This window comes from Poeciliopsis prolifica, unplaced genomic scaffold, assembly GCF_027474105.1.
Source record: "Poeciliopsis prolifica strain line A6 unplaced genomic scaffold, Auburn_PproV2 SCAFFOLD029, whole genome shotgun sequence".
NCBI lineage: Eukaryota > Metazoa > Chordata > Actinopteri > Cyprinodontiformes > Poeciliidae > Poeciliopsis > Poeciliopsis prolifica.
Window position 1 is genome coordinate 189,022 of NW_026562404.1, and position 23,092 is coordinate 212,113.

Below are 23,092 nucleotides of genomic sequence, written 5' to 3' on the forward strand. Positions count from 1 at the left end.
ATTGGGCTTTTACTTCAGATTCTGTTAAACATGCCGTTTAAAACAGCAAAACTTCTGCTGTAGTCAAAACTTATTTGAGAGAGACTGTGCATTTGTGTACAATCGATCCAGGAAAAAAGCTGCTGCAGCCCCATGATCATCATGTCTGACCTACCTAACAAATCAGCTGGGTGCATCACATATACACACACACACACACACGTCCGCGTGGGCACGCACTCGCACACACACAGGGCAGTCACACGCTCAGTCGATGTCACCTCCCTGGCTGATGGTAACATGAGCTGACATAAGGCTCAATGCCGTGTGGCTCCAGTGTGTCTGGTTTGTGTGTGTGCTCAGTCTAACCTTCATCAGCCTCACCCAACCCAAAAGGTACTGCAACACAACTTAATGTAGTGACGACATCAGTCCAGGTCACGTGATGTAAACAAGACGTTATTACAAATGAACACAGTTTTAAAGTAGCAATAAAAAAAATCACTGAATGCAAAGAAATAGGGGGGGGGGGGATGTCGATAGTCAATAATAAAGAGCATGGTAGAGTCAGATAGTGCCTAATTTAGCTTTAGCAACCAGAAATTACTGAGGTCCATTTCTTTGTGGAGAAAACTTCCAAGCTCTGGTTCTCTGAGAAAAACAACATCTCAGATCAGCGTCAGCTTTAAAATAACATTAGTTGGCAAAACTGTTCATCTTCTGATAATAATCAAAAGGATTTTTACAGAAAAAGCAGTTCAGCATTTGTGCATGTCGTTATGAGGGTGCAAAAGTGAGAGTGTTAGAGTGTGTGCGGTTGTGTGAGCCATGAAGGTGAATCAGCCAGGCAGCCAGAAGCAGGCTCATCAGCCCCTATTATCCTGTGCTGCCTTTGGTTTTAATGAGATTAATGGGGGCAAGAAAGGCTCAGGATGGACTGCTCAGTGCTTCACAACACTGCCAGCAAATGATTCACTGATATCACCATTATGGAAGATATATTATGCCCCTACTTCACAAGATGACACCATTTCCTGAGGTCCTAATGTAATCTCAGTGACATGGTCAAAATGTGGCATAATTGCATCATCTAAGCTGTTTTAATATGGCTCCATCAGCCAGTTAATACACTGATCAGACCGACTGGATGCTGTAATTCTCTATTAAAAGTGAACTACCTTTTTGAGATGTTTCTGTAAGTTTAGTTGTTGTACTGGCTAAAATAAAATTAAAAAAAACACAGCTGCTTATGAGGATGACATTTATTCTATAATAAATGTTTAATTACCATTTTAAAAAATGATAAGTTCTCAAAAAAAGATAAACACTTGAGAAATTAGTTTTTGCAGTAAAGTATCCAGCATTCCTAAAAATGACTGTAAACGGCATAATGAGAAGCACTGTAGCAATGAGGAGGGTAGGTGCTTCTTAAAGAGACGGAGACCAAATTTTACGGTGTCAAATGGTGCCACATTTGAGTTTTTGGGATGTCATCAGACACCCTGACATGACCTTTCATTTTTAATTATGTCAGTTTTGGTCCTCCACATCCCTACTTTATTCTCCGTTTTTGTGAATAACTGTAGTACAAGGGGTCAATTTAGCAACTCAAGTAACATTAATTAGCACAGCTGCTCTGTAAATTGCACCAGTAACACCCCCAAAGTAATTTATTGAAGTTGTTCTAAACAACCAGTGGTGATTGTGAATGCATCACAATCTTGATCAGCTGATCTCCCATCTGCAGGAAGTAAGCATAGGTTTAGGGGCAACATTTAACAAAACAACCTGCTGACGGTAAAATACAAACAGTGACTAACACCGCTAAATGGGAAATAAACTTTACAAATCCAGCGACTAATACACAACTGTGAGTAGAGCAGTGAGCAAAGCATTGACCTACTTAAACTCTGTAACAAGTGATTTCACTGTGGGAAGATCCCAGATAGTGAGCCTTTGTTGTTCTGACACGCAGATGTTTCATCATTATTGAAGTGTAGTTATTTCATTTTTTTATTCTGTTTGTTGGAGCAAGATTTTTCCAAGACATCCTTTCTTCTATTGAAACAAACCTAAACTGAAAAATTATAAATTTGTAAGATATCTGCTAAAACACACTTTGACAAAACATTTATTTTTTAGGACGTCTTGCAAAAAAGAGTCCATTTTGATCTCTTTTTTCCAGACATTATTGCCTCCACTTTAGACTGAGAAAAAAAAAAAAACTAATGAAGCCTGTGTTGAATTATTCTTCACTAAATAGATATTATTTCAAATACACTTTGTGATTCTCAAAAACATTTCTTGATAATGTTGTTAAAATCTTCTCTTCTTCCACATGCTTGATCTGCAAAAACCTTAAACGGTACGTTAAGAACAAGGACTGTGAATTCTCCATAATCTTTAACTGTGCCATTTTTTTAAAGCTCTGGAATAAAGAAGAAACAGAGAGAATAGAAAGATGTGATTAACAGTGTCAGTTCCCCACCTCTCTTCTACATTTCCTGACCTTCATGTCTCTTCTTGCTTCTCTTAATGTTTCTCTTTTTATTCTTTTCATCTCCCACAGACATCTCCTCTGCAGAGCGAGGTCTGTCCTCAGATTAACGATTGTTGCAACATGAGCAGACAGAGATTCGTTCCCACTTGATAATTATCAAATCACCGAGTCGTGGCTGAGAATCCCTTAATGCGCATCACTGAAAACGGCCGCGTAATGTGCAGAACAGTTCATGCCGTGCAATAAGGAAAATGCGTTGTCAAGTCTACTTTATCAGCACGACTCTTTGAGTCAGACTGAATCTTTTAATTGAAATTAAATCAGCAGCTTCATGTTCTTGAACTTTCCGGCCAATTAATCTGCTTTTCCAGCTTCTTGTTTGAAAAAAAAAAAAAAAAAGCCTAGTTGCAACACGTGAAATAAATCCCCTTAAAAACTCTCATGTTTGGTTTCAGGGAATATCTGGATAACTGCTGTCTGTCAGTATTGAGCTGGTTTGTAGCAATAGAAAAATCTGTATTTCCCCTTTGTAAGGTTAAGATGTTGAAAGAATTTGTATGTATAGAATACGAAAGAGAAAACAAAGAAATGAAAAAGAAAAATGTTTTCTTTTTCATTGTCTAGGGATGAACACTCAGTACTGAGTTGGTCTTGTTGCATGCTAATAAGTAAGTCTTGGAAGATATTTACTGGATATGATGATTTTAGTCAACTTTTCAGGCAGAACCTGTTCCAGCTTTCTACGACATGATGAAGGCTCAGAAGAACTTTTTATTTACCACTTCCAAAAACAGCAGAAGAGATTTAGTTTGCCAAAACCTTTGTAACGCAGTCCAATACTTGTTGTCGTTGTAGCAGCATAAACCCATTTGAGTCACATGAGCTTATCCACAGAAGAAGATGTTGCATCACACCATTCCTTAGGAATACAAACATTATGAGCTTTTCACTATCAGGGCTTTTATAAGAAAACAACAGAAGCTTAAGCAGTCATAAGACCAAGAAATACCTCTCAGGGTACAGAGAAACCGAAAATCATGTCATTCTGCTCTTGCACATCATCTTGACACATCATTTGGCAGATTGTTTTTGTGCAGTGGGAGAGACGCACTGTACAATTAAGCACAACTTTGGTTAGATTTTTTTCACATAAAATCCTAATAAAATATATTTTACTTTGTGGTTCTATGATGAAGAAATGTGTAAAAGTTAAGACAGTATGAATAGTTTTGCAAGACACTAGCTCAGTGATTTTAAAGCTTTAAATCTATGTGGTCTCTGTCATTGTGCTTTATCTGTCTTGGACAGACGGATGGATACTAAATTCATCCTCAAGGGGAAATTTAAATATTCAGAAGCAGCACACAGAAATGCATCTACAGAAAGTAAACCAATGAACACACTGGATATGTGGTATTTGAGGGTGTTAAAAGACTAATTGACCAGAGAACAAACTATATTCTCCATCGACACTAACAACAACCACTTGTCTAATCCACTTTCCTGTCTAACAGATGTAGTAACAAATGCAGAGTCATTTCCACAGAAGATAACAACTACCAACATGTCTGAGTCAATATAAGAGAGAGGAAAAAAGCATGAAGCTAGTGGGCCATCAGAGAAAAGATTAACTCTGACACTGGCCATGCAACTGTCAGATAAGGTCAGACTCAGACGTAATGCTGCACTGCTCAGTAGTAATGATTAAAGCATGTACACGTTGCACGACGAAATGTTTAAAGCAGCACTGCAGTCCACAATTATTTGAATGCTGTTTCTTCCTGTAATAAAATGCAGAATACTGAAGGCTCATAAGAATATGCTTTGATGCTTTGCAGCAGCCATATTTCAGTAACTAAAACTGCCTCACATTTAAATGTCTCCACCAAATAAAGCTGCAATTACAGATCAATTCATCCCTAATGTTGGAGGAAACAACTTTGATCAACTTCTGTTATTACACTAACCTGATCACCTGGATCCTCACTAATAACATTCAATTAAGTAGTATGATATTTTGTTCCAATAAACCCTATACAGTTGTAGGTGAAATCTATTTTTTGTTCATAATCCGAATTTCTGAAGACTGAGCACGGCTACAGATACAGTCAAAACAGACAACAGCAGCAACACTGACCACCAAAACCTAATCCAGAGCTGGAATTAGGATGAGCGCAGCAGCATCGGTGTAATTCTTCACTATGACACATAAACAGTCTCAGATGTTTGACATAGTTTAACCAGACCCTGTGTTTAGGTAAGAATGCAAATTCAAAATTGAATGGCTTGAAACAGAGCACAGAGCCTCTCAACTTGGAAATACACACAAAAATGTGAGCATTTTACATCATAGATATTCTTTGTGATGCACAACTCAACTTTTAGGCGTCTAAATGCATCTCATTTTATATCATTGTTATACTTATTGATTATACAAAATAACAGATATTTCTTAATCAAAAGTAATGTCATTAATAGTTTCTATCCTCATCAAACACTTACATCATATATATATTCATATATATATTACCAAACTTACTAAACTTTGCAAAAACTTAAATCAATATTTTGGCTTAGACTTTAAAGAAACCAACACCAGGTTAAGAACATGGTGACAACAAGAAGTCATTGAGTCATTGAGGTTTGTGGCAATAAATGACAGAATGTAAAGCCTTCTTGTGGATTCTGTATTTAGGGAATAATGATATTGCAACTTTCAGCTGAACATCCTTAAATTCCCCTTCACTTTATATCTGTAGCTTCACACTTACCCTACCCACACCAGCCCTACCTTCATCCTCCAACATGCTAGCTAATTTTTTCACTCCGTTTTACGATCACAGACCAGTTCAGGGGCTCTTTCCACCCTTCTACCTCCTTCAAGCTATTCTCCGGCCCAGTTTGACCACTGTCCAGTCCTTTGCGCTCTTTTCTTAATATCCAGTTGCTGTCAGTAAGCCTCTTCGCACCTTTATCTCCCCTGTTGAGAGCTTGCTCCGTGGACACTTCACTAGTCTCCATGGCCACAGTTGTCACAGCAGCAGGCTGTGCTGTATGTAAAACTAGGTAAAGGAGGAACATAGTGAATATAAAGATGCAGGTTTTTCTCCAGACAAAAAAATAAAAGGACCTAGAAAAAATCTGAATTGAAAAAGAGCATAAAGTATCATGCAGATTTATGACAGTGAAACAAATGTGCTGCACTGTCATATATGACAAACAAAATGTGCTACAGTGAAGTAAGTTCTTTGTCTGCACAGCCAGGCATCCTGATGTCAAGAAGGAAACTGGTTTACGCTGGAGATTTAACTTCTCATTTATCCCACAAGCCATAAACCTGCTTAGCTGTAACAAATAATCTCCTCATCACATTTCCTGACCCTCAAATCTACGGGCTACTTTTATTTTTCAGTTTTGACAGCTTGGTTTGCATTTTGTCCTGTTTTCATTTCAGACGGGACATAAAAATCTCCTTCCAAGACGATGGAAGGACTGAAGAGGAACCAATAAAACATGTTAGCCATGATGTAGTTAATATTCTGTGTGCAATAAATGTTAGTTATTCAGAAAGCTTGTATTACAGTGTTATGCAATCAACAAAAATGTAGGTTCAGGTCATCATTTCTAAAAAATAAAGAAAAAATAGGCAGTCATGCTGAGGTTGGTTGGGACAGTAATCTTTTTGGGCCTAAAATATTTTTTAATGTCTGATATTTTTTTAGGCCTCTAATCTTTCACAGAAAGTGCTTGTAGCCTGCACAAATCAATTTGGGTCAAGTCCAACAGGAGACTGATTCCATCACTTTTTTCTGGTGCACAATGCCCATAACGCTTAGTGGCTGATTTCGAGAAAAATAAAAGGGACCTTTTAAAATATCAAGTGTTCAAACTACAGTATGCGCTTGTAAGGCTATGTATTTGTGTGGCTCAAAGAGCGTGTTTATGTTTGTGGCCCATATTTCCTCCAGAGGCTGCAGTCTCTTGGCAGTTGGGTGCTAAGCAATAAGTCCTGCAGGCCTCCTGACATCTGGGCATCTGTCACCCTGCAGCCTTAAAACCTGCAAAGCCCCTGGGCTCCATTTGCAAAACGCAAACACTTGCGTAACATTAAAACATGCATTCTGAAGCTGTGCTGCATGTGTGTCCATGCTGTTTATTAAAACATGCTCTCAAATGAAATCCAAACATGTTTAGTGATTTATGGCCACTAATTGATTCAAAATATGGCCTTTTGCTCCTCAAGCTACAGATACAGAAATTAGTATTTTAGTCACTAACCTCTGTGTGTTACTTCCTGTTCTTTGAGGTCAAATGAACTGTATTTTTATTTACACAGAGCCTATGTTTAATATGCCACAATGATGAAGAGGAGTGACAGCTCAGAGAAGGAAGAAGATGACTCACAGTGATGGTAATGAAGCTGTATTATCATAAATGTCCTGACGCTGCTTTACAGTAGCTACATACACAATCGCACAGAGAAATTCACATTCACCCACACACCTAGTTGTAAATCTGTCTCTCTGAGGACAGTAATTACAAATTGATCCCTATAGTCTACTGTCTTTACCTTAAGTATGAAACGCAGAGCTCTGCAATCTGAAAAAATTACTGAATTTTTCATTATCTTGCCAAAAGTAACAGGCCACTGACCTTCACACACATGAACTTCAGTGACCCCATTCTTAATCCATGGGGCTTAATATGATGTTGGCCCAGACTTTGCTGTTATAACAGCTTCAACTCTTCTGGGAAAGCTTTTCACAAGGTTCGTGAGTTTGTTTTAAAGAAATTCTGCCATGCTTCCAGAAGGACATTTGTGAGATCAGACACTGATGTTGGACGAGAAGGCTCAACTCCTCCAATTCATGTCAAAGGTGTTTTGTCAGGTTGAGCTCAGAACTCTGCAAGCTAGTTCAAGTTCTTCCCCAGAAAACTCACTCATTCACAGCTTCATGGACAATGTTGGTACAGAAAGACGATTTACACAAACTGCAAAATCTGAAGATGGTGTCTTCCTAGAACCTCAAACTACTCCTTCAAGATGAAAATGACATAACGTGTAGTTAGTTCAAAAGACTAAACTTCAAATTTCATAGACATTTTGAAATGTCTCTGGGCTTTGAGGCTTCTGTGTCAGTCGTAAAAACAAGCTTTTTATGATGTAGGACCTGCACTAAGAATGAACAGGAAAATCCAGACTGTAATGAGCGACAAGGTTATCAGGCTGCACCAGAGCAGTGAGCAAACATCAACAAAATGTGCAAACTTGCATGAAAGCCGAGAAAATATATAAGTCCATAATCTTGGTTGAACGGTTTTAGACAACAAGACTTGATTAGGGGCTGAACATAAAAAAATAGATATATGTAAAGTATTAAATTACTTGGTTTGCATTAAACAAAAACAATAAAATGTCACCTTCATAACAGGAACTAAACTTACTACTGAAATATTGAATATTAAATATTGTTCAGCATAAAAGAAAGTTGCTTTTCTTTTTAATTTTAATGTAAAAAGTATGTGATATATATGTGTGTGTGTGTGTGTGTAAATATATATATTATCTGTAAATTCAGTACTATAGCAGTGAGCTTAGGGTTTGTGTGTTTTTTTACTTCACTTAACCTCCTTGTCACTAAAATTGTTTATCATACAAGAATCAATACATACGTCACATAAATGGCATGTACCTTTATCTTTTCCATTTCAAAGTGCATCACAGGCTATTCATATTCCAAGAAAATTATAAATTAGTGATAAAAAGTTCCTCATACCAGTATTTAGTTTAAAAAGTATATTCTTATTTTTTTATGTCAAGCATATTCCTGTTATAAGGGACCAAAGCTGGAGCGATCTTTTCCATTGCCTCTGTCTCCAGACTGCTAGCTCATTGTTATTTTCCAGTTTTAATAAATCAGCCCTGATGTAGTCAGTGCTTTCTGTAACAGGACTTTATGGTTACTTAACTGGCGGCATAAACAATCTATTTTAGTGTGTGCATCAGTTTCTCTTGTGTTTACAAAGTTAATTTGTTATTCAGTACTATTACTCTCAAAGACAGAGGTTTACCAAACAGATGCACCTGAGATTACCTAATATATTTACACAAGATTCATGCATGAACCTTTTTCTCTGCCTGTGGTGTGGTAACTCAGTAAACATCTCTTTCTTTCTGCCTAACAATCCAAACACACACCCTCTCTCACACACACACACTCTTTCCCACACAAACATAACGTGACACATGGGCAGTGAGTGATCTTTAGCAGAGCAAGCCAGCCGGGTAAATGAAACATTAAGAAATCAGAAGATCTCTTTGTAACCTAACTGTGATGCCTAACTGTGGGCTTCAACAATGAAAATATTTATTTATTAATTCAGCATATTTTATGAGGAATATTGAAACAAATGTGAAAAATTATTACTTGTCTCAACTGCAACAATTTAGCTCAACCAGTATCCATTAAAACCCTTTGACACATCTTACACTCACTCACATAGTTAAATGTCTTTTATTTATAGTGTAGAAAACACAAATTATGAAACATGTTGTGTTCTGTCTGAATCCAGATTGTTGTAAATCTGATAAGCTCAGTTTCTGCACTGAAAATGAAGAGGAGTAAAGACTAAAATAAACCAAGGTAGTGTCTGTGTGAGTGGACTCAAATTGAACAAGACTTTGTGGAGACAGCAATTGTTCTTCAGTTTATGGAAAATATGTATAGAAAATTGATAATGAAAAAAAAAACTTGTTCAAGATTTGTCAGCATCCTACCCAATGTCTGCCATTTCTCAAAACCTGCAAAAATCCAACATTTAATTGTTTTACTTTCCTTTTGTGAAAAAAAATCCTATGTTATGAGAAACACATTTTTTTTACATAATAATATGGTCATATAAAATAGCATCCCTGACTAGTCCTATAAGTTACATGCAACTGAAATATTTTAGGTTATCCAGTGCTTTAAAAATATTTTCTTCAGTAATCCATGATTTCTTTTCTCCCTGCAACAAGACAAAAAAAAACTTCCTCGGTGTCAATACAAGAGAACAATTAAGTGAGGTAAATGTGTCTCCAACTTCAAAAGTAAGACAAAAAATGGAGACTCTCATGAGCGTGCCTACATCTAGAGTTGAAATAAAGTAACTAACAGCTTTTTTATAAGTAACATGCCCATTAGACAAGCATTTCATTCTAGGCACACAATGGCAGAAGAATTACAAATACATATTACATTTTGCAAAAAATAAAATTTCTCCTTCCTTCAAATTCTGAGTAGCACCTGTTTAGAACAACACAACCAACAACACAAGGATACTTATTTTATCATTTACAGCTTAGGAAATATTTCGCCTAAATATGACACAATTCACACTCTGTCATCTACACAAACACATCCTTTCTTACATCCACCTACACATATACTCCATATAGACTCAAACACATAATCATGGTGCAGTATGTTACCAAAAGTATCCTTCAAACCATTGAACACAGACATTTTAATGTCTTCCCGGGGCCACAGATGTAGGCATGCTTCTCAGGAGCTCTGTGAAGCTCAGCATGGTAATAAGATATGAGGCGAGCTGCACATATTTAAGACAAGGTGGAAGTGACTGAGAATGACAGAAACTCAGCCACAAAGTTGAGAGTTGAGTAAAATCAGAGTGGATTTCAGGTGTGTGGTGTAAAAAGGATTTCTGATTGTGTTTCAAGATGTTAATCAAGATGTTAATGGCAATACTATCCGATCCACAGGGAATTCAAACTCTCAACCTTAAAATTGGTTAGTAAAAGGTTTTACTCTTACTACGCAAAAATAGTGCTTTATAGAATATGTACCTATTTTGTTTTTGCTTTAAAATATGTATTTATTCATTATCTGTATTTTTATAGCAGAATTTTAAGTTTAAAAAAACAATATTTTTTCTTACCAATGCAGATTATTCTAAAACAAGATGGAAAACATCATTTTATTTTAGCACCAACTGCTCACACCCACCCCTTGTTCTCATATTTATTCACAAGTTTATAGCACTTTATAAAAATAATTTAGCATCACATCCTGTGTAATGTTTCCCACACCAATTTGAAAAATAAAAAATAAAACATTGGTGTCTTCTTCCTCTGCATTCTTTCACAAAGAACACTTTTAATCCTAAAACTCCATTCTACTGTGAGGGAAAAAAAGAAAACAGCAGAAAGAAACTAATAATCATCTAGTCTTCTGCAATGACCTTTGCTGGGATTCTCATGCATGTTGTTCAGAGTGAAGAATAATCTTATTGTAGAACTGAAGACAGAAATAAATGCAACAACTTGGAAGTCGCTGTGCAGTCTGTGACGATCCATAATTGCTCAGGCCTCACAAATCAAATCTCTCCAACACATTCAGCCTCTTTCACTCACTCTGTCTCTCTCACACACACACACACACACACACACACACACACACACACACACACACACACACACACACACACACACACACACACAAACACACACAGAAACACCACGTGATCAAAAAACTGTGCTGCTTTACTCTCATTTCCCTTACTCTCTAAACCTTTAATCCCTTGTGGGAAAAAAAAGAGTGACGCAACCTGACCTTCAGCACTCAGATTTACAATAAAACAGACAAAATTTGAACTTTGGGAAAATGCACATCAGTGTGTGTAGACTTGGGATTTCTGTTATATATAAAAGAGGCAAACAAGCTCCAAAAGACAGAAAACCTACACATGATTTAAATAGGTGTGGGCAGATATAAAAAAACCACAGTGTTCTACTTGATTTTTTCTTTTTTTTTTTACGAATGGAAACCTCAAATATACAGCACTTTGCCTATTTTATGCACATATACACACACGGAAGAGGAACTACTGTTTGAGAATAAGAAATCTACCCCACAGAATAAGACAATTTATTTGTGAATTACTATCAAGATCATAGATTGGATTGGATTATATTGCAAAGAGCAACAGAAAAAAAATCAATCCACTTTCCAAGTCGGTAGAGACAAACCCTGAAAGACTATCAGCCGTCACTGTAAAATATACAGATGAAATATTTAGTTAAGGGAGATGAAGACAAAAGCACCACACATGTTTAATTATCCTTCACTACATATTGTGTTACAGAAAATATGTTGGAGTTTGTCATTGTAACAAGTTCAAGCCCAAGAGTTGTTTCAGTTCACACTAAATATGTTCATTTTCTGTCCTTTTCCTCCATCCATCCATTTTCTACTACTTATCCCTAGTAGGTGCTAGTGCCTATCTCCAGCTAACATTACGGTTCGAGAGGCGGGGTCACCCTGGACAGGTCGACAGGACAAATAACCATGCACACACACACACACACACACACCAAGTGAGAATTTAGAGAGACCAATTAACCTAACAGTCATATTATTGGGCTGTGGGAGGAAACCGGAGAACCCAGAGAGAACCCATGCAAGCACAGGGAGAACGCAGGACCTTCTTGCTGTAAGGCTACGGTGCTACCAACTGCGCCACTGTGCACCCCTCCTTTTCCTTTTTTCTCTCATGTGACGTAATGTTAAACCTGATAGAACTATATATATATCTGAATTCATCCCAAAAATGCCAATAATGGTCCAATTTTCATACTAGATACGCTTGAAGAACGTCCATTGGAGCTCAATTATGTTACATCAAACATCCATCCTGCCCTCACTTTTAATGTTTTTAAGTAAGCTTGTTACCATGGTTTTAACTTTATTCTCTAAATTACCCAAAACATTATTTATCCTTTGATCCATGACTCATGCTGTTCACAGAAAGGCTCACCCACATGCAGTTCAAATGAACTCTAATAATCAGCGCAGACTCCGAACATGGATGACACATTTGGATACTTCACTCTATGACTTACTAAAGATCTGATAAAACTCAGAATCAACCAGTCTTGCAATTGGTCAAACCCAGCACATGACCCGTTCGTATAGCCAAACCGTAATCAACACATCAGTCAGTCATTTTAGTATCTAAAATACCAACATTTATTTTTTATCTGTCCATCTGATAAAGACAAAATATTGGTTTAAATGTCTAAATATCAAATCAGATTATCTGATCGGTTACTCTGCACTTCACTTACGTTTTGATGAATCTGGTTTATTCCTATTCATTTAATAAATTTAATAATTTTCTAAACTTTCAGCCTTTTTTGTTGTTGCTTTTCCTTGAAATTTCCAGCTAAGCAAAATCCTGAGAACTAGTCAGCAGCAGCTCTACAGTCAAACCAAACAACCTCCACACACCAAGCAGCCATGACACCATTTTACTGCTTGATTTGACCTTTATTTAAAAAACAAAATCACCCTGACGTCCTATGAAAAGAAGAAATGAAGTCAAATAGACGGCAGACTGAAAAACATAAAATATAGGACATAGATGAATTTGCCTATTTTCACATCCATCCGTCCATCCTTCTATCCCTTTCTTCCCGCTCTTCCTCTCTGCCTCAGCAACCTCCACTCATTTAGGGACTACTAATCCACTGCCCAGCTTAATCCCTCAAACTGCTCACACGCACAGTTTCTCTGCCCTCCTCTCGTTCGCCCTCACACTCAAAAACCCGATCACATTCATCAGGTATAAACACTCTCCAGGAGAAGATCAGAATAGATCCACTGCAAACAGCTAAACATGATCTCTGTGTAGGCTTTTTTTATAAGCCTAATGCTAACTTTATCTAATTAAAAAGCCTACATCATCTTCATGCATTACCAGAAGAACAATACTGTAGAAAGAGCTCCACTCGCAAATTATCCTGAAAGCAGATATCTGACACCTGATAGTTTAATAAAGATAACTACACTACACACACTGAATACTTAGGATCAGAGCTGTGTGAGAAATCAGTCAAAATGTGCTAAAAACATGCAACTTTATTGCTACTTCTAGCAACTTTTCAGTTTTTTTTTTTCTTTCAAAAAATCAACTATCTGCAAATGTAGAAACTTGTTTTTGTGTTATTGGAAACTTGGCAACATTGATTAACAGTGAGTGCTGCCGTGAGCCCCTCCGTCCTCCTGCACCTCCAACATGCTTACAGCAAACCCAGCCTGCAGTCAGGGCCGAAAGGAGACCCACTTCGCTCTGTTTCCACACTGCAATTGAATCATGAATGCACAAAGCTACCAGTGATCTGGCTCTAGATTACAAAGGATGTAAATATAATATGAAAATCATTTGTCATGTTGCGGTGGCACTAAAATAATTCCCTAAATTTGATTCGCACAGCCTCAGTCACTGATTCTCCTCCTCCAATGTGTGTGCTTCTGATAAATACTTTAGATCATATTTGATATTATGCAAAACTGATCCTTGTAGCTTCAGCTAAATATTTACATTATTAAATTATTTGTAGTTCTAAACATATTCAGTCTTCTTAATCACTTTTTGTCTCACCAAGAGTGATAGCACTTTCTTCTACTGCCCACATCACACAAGTATGGAAATTAGGCAATGATGTCATAGAGACTTCTAGCGACTTTTAGGAAAGCCAAGAGCTACTTTCCATGCTGACTAGTTGGCAATGGTGAGAATTGATGGCGCCATGCATCATATGGTGCATTCAGTTTACAAGAATGTAGGAATTTCCAATCACCTGGGTGAAAACATCAAATTGACAATCTGCTGAAACTGAAACTGCAACTTGGACATTCGCCATTCTAGGAGCAACGCCGAGTTAAACATCCAACATGGCTGCTGCACTTATGAAACACAGTCAACGTTCCATGAAACAGCTTATTTGGTTGTCTTCCTGACTTGGACTCTCAGGTTTAAAAAATAAACAACTTGTAGATTATTTTTTGGAAACAATTAGTGGATTAAATAATGAATCTAAAATTAAGTCCAGTTGAAAAAACTCAGCAAGAAAAACTTAAATAATCTCAAAAAAGTATAGTCCCATCCCCACTGGTAATATATTCTAAGTAACCCTGTTTATTTCGATAAGAAGAAATTAATTATTCCTTCAACATCCAAACAGAAAAAACTATATAGCATATGTCTCTTACATTTCATTAGACAAACTATGTATTGCAAAATGATTATTGTTTTCCTCAGCTACACATACTGTACATTGGGTAGAAAGAGATGAGTGTAGACTTGGGCAGTGTGAATAATCCCCATCTGTTGATAGACTATGAAACTGTGTCCGTCTCACTGGTTTATACACACACAATTCCCTCCGAGCCTAAGAAGGCTGCTTGCCAGACGCAGTGAGGAAAAGAAGGCAGTGGATGTATTGTCTGTATGAAAAAGCCTTCGGATGCTAATGTGAATGTTTGTATTATCTAACATCAGAAATTTATATTGCTCTTTCAGCAAATTGTTCTGTCCAGTAAATATTTCTGAACCTGAGCTTTCTGTTTTGTTTTGTTTTTCTTTTTATGCACGACCGATTTGTTGCATGGTGAAAATGCCGTGAATTGACATTTTCTGCAAACGGGGCTAAAAGTGATTGTTGTGAAGGACAAATGTTTTATGTTTGTTGATTACGTACAATATTAAACATGCCCTTTATAGCCTGTCATCAGTTAAATATGACATTCAAACTAGTCAGGCATCTACAAATATTGCAAATGATCTTTGAGCAAAATGGAAAAGAAAAAGGCTGAGGTCAACCATATCGGAACAAATGTGACGTAGTGAGTAGAGTGAACGTGACAACAGCAGCTGTCTGGAGCTGCAAATGGTGACGTTTTTCTGTTTTTCCAACCAAAGTAGCTCCATGTCAAACGACAGTTATTCGAAATTAAATTACAGAACAGAGATCTAAATTTTGGAATAGCCACTGCCTCTGAAAAAAACTACCAACAATCAAGTTTTCACAGCAAGTTTTATGGCAACACTTTCAATAAATCTTATGGCGTTAGTAAGAAAACAATTGAGAGAAAATTTGAGATATTTTAACATTGTATAAGGATATTGTTCTCTTTAGCCTCGTCCTAAATACCTCAGACTAATGAAGATGATGTGCTAGTGATGAGCAAATGGAGGGAATACCTCTTCATTTGAAAAACTTCCTTGTAAAAACTGAAACGTGCAGCAGAAATCTAAAAGACACTGTCATGTTGCCTACTATCTTTTTGATTTCTGCTGCACGTTGCATTTTTGTAAAAATCTACTGTTTCATCCGGAAACAGCATAATAACCTGGCAATCTTTGATCTGGGGATTATGTAAATCTTGGTTGGAAAATAGAGAAAACAATAGTAGCATGAAGAATCAGTAATTGTTGTTTTACCTCTACTTAGCAATCAGGAAAAAAAACTTTATTTGCACCCTTGTTATCACTGCAAACTAGCCTTTTACACATATTCACTGGTATTTTGATGATTTCTCTTTAGTGAATCCAAGTCATTGAGGTTGGAAAGACTACTTGCAATCACCCAAATTATTTACTTTCTCAATAGTTTCTCTATGTAATTAAACTTGCGTCTCTGCCTGGATCACAACATCACTTCCAGTCAGAAGAAACGCATCTAATTTCCAGAAGTATGAACACTTTTCGGTTCACTGTACATATGTTTCAAGTTTCAAAGATGATGAGGACATATTGGTAAACTAATAAATTCAATAGACTTGCATGGTATTCTGTTGGTCTTTAAATCAAGCGCAATCTGTTTACTTCCACACATTCCTTGGAAGTTGTTCTTTGGCATTACATAAACTGTGGCTTCAATACATTCCAGCTCTGTTCAGGGGATCTAAGTCCAACCAGAATGTTCTGCTCAGTTCATTCAGCTGTGATACCGTCAACAACGCGCATCTACCTCCATCCAAAAGTTCTTCCCTGAGATACCCTTTGCATCTTTTATGAAGCAAGGTTTACCCCACTAACTTCCATGACATCCAGTCCTGTTGAAGATGTGGACTTTCCCCCGTACAAATAGCCTCAACAGACTTTGAAAGTCGAAGCAGAGAGAGCTCAGGGGTAAATAATAACAAGGCTTGATCCAATTTTAATGACCCAGTTTCAGGGACCTGGATCAGACACCCGTGTCAGTGACCGGCACTGCAGAGACACTAATCCAGACCGAGCCTGCTAATGTTATTAGTCGCACCGGTGCTTTTTGTTACTACAACAGACAAGAACATAGGGAATTATTGTTTTGGATATGTGGGTATGGATCAGGAAAGCAATAAAAAATGCTATTTCAGATACAGCCCAATATTGAATCAGGATGTAATTTTAGCGTGTTACAAACTCTGATGTGAGACAAACTCATCCATATTCATTTGTACAGTATCTGACACCTAACATCCTAAGAATGTGTAATGTCAAATTTGCTTCTGCAAATTTAGTCAATCTCATTGTAGATTGACTAAAATGAATGCTCAAAAAGAATAAATCCATTTTATCACGTTATCTCCAGTATTCCAGTATATTCCAAATGGACATATCATTTTTTATTGCTATTTCCAACATGACAACTTAGTAATTTGGAAAGATCTGTTTTCTTTTAGTTTAATATTAGTCCATTATTAAGCTAATAATGGACTAATAGTGCACAGCTGAAATCAGCATCTACAATACTACTCACCAGTTCTTGGTTTGTGGAGTTGGAGTCATCTCCAGGAAAGGGAATGTAGATGGCTAAGGCCACGCAGTTGGCGAAAATAGATAGAAGTATAAATATATCAAATGGTCTGAAAGGAAAAAGTTAAGGAAAGAAATATTCACATTCACTTTGTCACATCCTCGGCTTCAGTAAAAGGTTATTTTTGAAGCCATACTTTTGGTTTTATCATCTTTACCAACTTTTTCTTCAATTCAAATAGCAATGGGGTGAAATAACTTTCAAAAGATGAAAGTTTTTACTTCAAAATGTACTCAGGGTATGCAGCAGTAATAACCACCCATCTCTTGGATATGTTTTATCTGTTGTTTAATTATTTTGCGGTGCTTTGTTGCAGTGCTTCATCTTCTCATGCATTAACTGAGATATTAAGTCAACATTATGTCAGTGACTCCATTCACCGCAGTATTCTTTATTAGTCACTGCAAGCAAAGCAACAAGGCACGTGTAGTTTATCCTCCAAAGTTATTGTGTTCAAAGTAAAGACACACACTGCTTCCAGGCATTTTCTGGTTGAAATTCATTCAAATGATCTAGAGGTCATCTCTAAAGGTCAGCCTTTAATGAATGTGGCAATTCCTGACAAAAAGATACTTCCATTCCACCAGGCTGATGCAGGCCCTTCGGATCGGGTTATTGAGGGTGAGGCAGAACAGCGCTCTGGGTGGCCGGCTGTTGGTGGATCCTCCTTGCTTTTTGCTTTTGGCGTACTGCTGTCTCTTCCTCTGTGCGAGTGAGCCAACAGGAGCCGGTCCAGAAGCGCAAGCCGCAGGACACGAGTCCTTTTCAGGCGTTTCGACATCATCTTGCGCTTGTCGAGCAGCAGTAATGGCAGCATGCCATGCAAGAACTGGGCTGACACCAGAACCAGACCCACCTGGGCCCTGACTACTACTACTCGCCCCAAGGAGCCCACAAGAGGAGCCGATAGGCTTGCCAGTGCTGGCCGGAGCCTGAACGGCCTCTGGTGAAGGGAGCTGGTGGAGGCTGGTACGGCTGTCAGACCAGAGCGCGGGAGTGTCACTGGAAAGAGTGGTCTTTCTGTTGCTGGCATATTGTGCCCCTGGAAAGACAGGGTGGAAAACAGACGAGAATGTTTTGAGACAATTTGCAAGACAGAAATATAATAACTGAGCTTTTTGACCACAAAGGACAGAACTATGTTTGGGGAAGTGAAGTGAAAGTTAAAACTGATACACTAACTGGGAAACTCTGTGACAATTGTATCATGTTGTGGAGCTTTCTCACAGCCAACTGGATGGAAAATACAGAAGATTTCTTTGTTTCATCTCATATTAACAGCCTGACATTAAAAATTTGGAAATCTAGGAGTTTTGGAACAAAAATTCCAAACGCACTTTAAAACTGGGCTTGATACGGCTGACTAACAGCTTTTGAACCAAATCTCCCTCAATCATACAAACAATTTAAATGAGCTCTGAAAAAATAATAAATAAATAAATTTAAAAAAAAAGAATTACCCTGACAGATTGTTGATGGCTTCACAGAGTCAGGAACTTGCTAAGCCATACCTAGTTTGTATATATGTTTCACTCTGTATGGATAATGCAAAAAAAATTATGATAAATAAGTTATTGTATTTGAAATTCATTAAAGCTTTTTATGAAATGAAATGACTTGGTTGCTGTAAATCATTAAAGCCTCCAAGTCAGTGAGAGTCAAGTATTTAGGCTTTGAATACCTCAGTAAAAACGAAACCCAGTCAACGGAAAACGAACCAAAATCATCCAACAAAGTTTATTGGGGTTTTTTATAAGACAAGAGCAAAATAAATGTTTATGGCTTTGACGCTCTTGATGCGGACCGGTCACTTTGTGCAGTTTAAGGGATTATCTACATTTGAGTTTCCACCTAAAGATCCCAGAATTTAATTTGAAGGTAAAAAAGTAAAATAAAATAAAAAAGACTGTCATCCCAGAAACAACTAAATTCAACTTTTACATTGTGGAACAATTCTGTCTTGCACTACAATTTGCTAGAAATGTGCTCAAGCATCCAACAGGAAGCAGTCCAGAAATACGTTGGCAGAAAAGGGAGCAGAGGAGGAACGGTTCAAAAGGATTACAGAAGAGTAGGAGAGTGGGACAGCCGGTGTGACTGAGGGAGGCAGTCGTTAAAATCAATGCAGGACATGAGTGAAAAAAGACAGTGCCCTTGACAGTTTGGTGCTCTGCACAAGAGAATTACACCCCATTCATGCTGTGCAACACTTCATGTCACCAAACGAAAACAATCCTGGAAGAATATCCATGTTTCCATCTGATAATCTGACCCATGCGAAAGGAAAGAGAGAAGGGTCATAAAATTGATTTCTGAAAGTTTTAGTAAAAACTTTAATTTGGTGTATGAATAGTTGCAAATTTTTTGAAACTGTTAATTGAGAGCTGAGAGTTGTATATGCGGGTTATTTGGTCTGAAGTTCTCTCAACGTTTCAAAACATTTTGGTTCCAGGATCCCAAAATGATTTCTTTCATCTAGCATTGTCCCCACAGTTTAATGGTGTAAAGGCTGGAGGTGATCCATACTTGACACGCAATCAAAATGAAACTGTTTTTGGAACTCACACTCAGCGTTAAGAAAAGTGAAAGCATTTTTACCACAAAAATAGTTCATAGATGAGGTAAAGCATGAATAATGTGTATTTCTGACCAAAGATTTTAGTACCTGGAGACTTCAGGAATTGAAAAAACATTAAAAATGAGGAGAATCACCTCGCATAGCCATGTAAAGAAAACAAATGTTACAGTATAAAAATGCTGGCCAAGCAACATTCTTATATGATTTGCAAGCACGCATCATCGCTATTGTCAATTATTGATAAAAAAAAAAAAAATGTTGCAAGCATGAATATTTTTTTCTTGCACTAAATGTAAGCATTTGTTTCTCAAGTAAACATCTTAATTAACCAAGAGTTTTTGTGTCATGTCAAAGTGACACCCTCTCAAAAACTATACGTGCACATATCCCTTGATTTTGAAAATCACATAATTTCATTTTTATCTAGATTGCTTAAATATGTACGAATGTCAACTTATACAGACTTTTTTGAACAGCCGGTCCAAAGAATGAATCAAACACATAAAAATCCAAACAGCAACAAGCCCATGATAGAAATAGCAGTAATATGTTGTATTATTTTTAAAGCCATTGTTTTTAAATAAAAGCAGATTATGCTACCAATTTTGTCTAAAATATTTTTTATACCTTAAAATAATGTATTTTTACTCAACTTTGCACTGCTCTGGCAATCTCTTGTATAAAAAGTCTTGACATATATTTGTCTTGCCTTACATGATCATGTATCACTGGAACAATCATGACTTTACCATTTTAGCTCAATTGACATTATTTGAGTTCTGGTTTGCAGCACTTTTGCGTCTCTTTACTAATTTAGAAAAAAAATAGAACTTGCTCAAAAACATTTAGCATCTCTGAGTTTGTTCTGCCTCGCATGCAGCATCCCAAACACCCTTCACTTTCAATCGATCATGGCATTATAACTAATACCGTCAACCATTTTTTTCCCCCCCGCTTCTAAGTGGAGCTGAAATGTTGAAGCAACGCATTTGCATTTATATGCAAATAAATATTCTCAGAAATTCGTACTGAGAACCTGTGAGCATCCTCTCAACAGGAGGCACGACTCGGATAAAAATCTGCGAGGTAATGGGGAGAGCCAGGGAATAAAATCAAACGAGCGCTCTCGCCCCCTCAGCGCTCCAACTCTCCTCCTGCTCTCAGCGCGCAGCAGCTTTGCTTTTTTTTTTTTTTTTTTTTTTTTTTTTTTTTACCTTCAGACTGTTCATCCGCCTCTTGCATCCTCGAATCCACATCGGAAAAAAAAAAATCCGTTTCAAATCCAACTCATCGTTGGAAGGAAACCCTCCTCTCTCCCCCCTCCTCCCCTGAAGACGACTGAGCGGAACCCGGAGCGGAGGCGCTAACCTGAACTATAAAAGATTTTCCGAGCGCAGACCCTGAGAGGAGCGCCGAACATTTTCGCCACACATCCGGGTGCCTGCCTGGCTGCACACACTCTACGGCGCATCCGAGAGGACTGGCTGCTGGCAGCGGCGGCGGCGGCGGCGCTGGCCAGTCAATCCGCTGCTGTCAATTATTCTCACTGCGAGGCAGGGCGAGAGAGAGGGGAGACCTGCGGAAAGTTTGGAGCGACCAGAACAGTGTGCGCGCAGAAAACGCGCGAGGCGGCGCGAGCCTGAGAGACGCATCCACACAACGATGCTAATTGTTTTCAGACGCTGCTTACAACCTGGAGGGAAAGACAAAAGTTTACTCCTACGTGTAAAAGTAGAGTTTTGGTGAAGGAGGAAGGCGGGAGGGGAGGGCATTGATGGCACTGGAAAACCAGGATCTGGTGATCGTGGCTGAATTACGTCATCTAGTCTTTTTCTCTACGGTTTGCAAATACCCACTTTGTTCATCAGACTCACCCCTGAGGGGTCTCCCCCTTATAATGAACGGCATTCTGTCACCTCGCTGTTCTCCCGGGCCTCATCGCGCCGTTGCGTGTGCTCACTCGACGGCGATGCAGAGGGAAATGAATTTGCTCAGAGAGGCTCTGGTGGAAGGTTAGCAGTGATTGGATTACCTGTGCCTGCACTGGGGATAAAACAGTTTCACCGCAGAGGCGTAATCCTGCGATTATAATCCCTGCTCCAATGTTCCCCAGACTAGAGAAGCAGGGCCAAGCAAGTGGGCTTGGCATTATCATTATTTAATGATAATATACCTATTTTATCCCTCAACGTCCTGCACTGTCACTGTTGTTGGAATTTCACTTCCACTAAGAGGCATGAAATTTGGTTTATTTTGTTTTAAAACAGCTCTAACAATGCTTTTTCATGTTTTATTGTTGAGTAAGATGTAGCACTTCTTCTGTAAGATCTTTGGTGTAATAATAGAAAAACGTGTTTTTTTGTTGTTGTTTGTTCTCTTTTTAGTGTTAAAGTAATTCAATTGAATATATTTTCTGTGGACTACATAATCATTTAACAGCAACAGTGATGTCAAAGCACTTCACGAGACGATATGTCAAGTTCCTGTCCAGTCCTGTCCTAAACAGTACCATCAAATTCAATAACAGGTTAAGTTTAGTCTAATTTTGGCATATTTGGAACATGAATGGCACAATTACAATCATTAAAAGTAAGCAGCGATAACCCATTGAGATGAAATTCTTTTGGGGTTCTCTATATGTTGCAATGTGCTGAATAAGAATCAGATTTAATGGCCAAGTTTGTGTCTTTAAACAGGGAAGTTGACTTCAGTTTGATATGCTCAGGATAGCCTACATATGTTACGAATACCGTTAAATATAAAAACTTTAGAGGAAATTTAAAAAAAAATACACACAACCTTATATATGTCAAATATTTTTGGTTAAAACTGCAAATATGCACCTCTTGTTTTACAATAGAGGTTTCTACACTTAATCCATATTAATTGTGTTCATCAGACAGAAAGAATCTACTGAGGAATGCTGGAACTTTTTACACCTACAAGGTGGAGCTTGTTTGTTTAATCATTATGAACAGATCATCCCTCTGCTGAGAAATTCATTTTTGGGGGGTGGGGAGTTTTGCAACATACAAACAAAATCCACTGATAAGACTGAATTTGTTTTGTTGTTTTAAAATACACCATGATCCTTGCATGTGCTATCAATATATGCAACAGATGCATCAATAAATATGCATATATACTGCACTGATATATTTGCATTAATATTTTTTTTTAAATGCAGCAACAATATCATTTAATCGTCCTGGAATACTGAATGCCCTTAAACTAAGCAAACATGATGATAGATTCACGCTTTTTTTCTTACAAGATTAACTAATAATAATAATAATAATAATAATAATAATAATAATAATAATAATAATAATAATAATAATAATAATAATAATAATAATAATAATAATCTACATACGCGATCAAATTACTTATT

At 37.6% G+C, this 23,092-nt stretch overlaps 1 protein-coding gene across 1 annotated transcript in view; it reads right to left on the bottom strand.

Moving 5' to 3' along the window:
- Positions 1-23,092, bottom strand: part of LOC129372579 (voltage-dependent L-type calcium channel subunit alpha-1D-like) — a 69,085-nt gene that overhangs the window by 43,303 nt on the left and 2,690 nt on the right. The window contains 2 exon segments of the mRNA XM_055049997.1: positions 17,064-17,169; positions 17,694-18,162. Coding sequence (XP_054905972.1) covers positions 17,064-17,169; positions 17,694-18,162 — 575 coding nt within the window.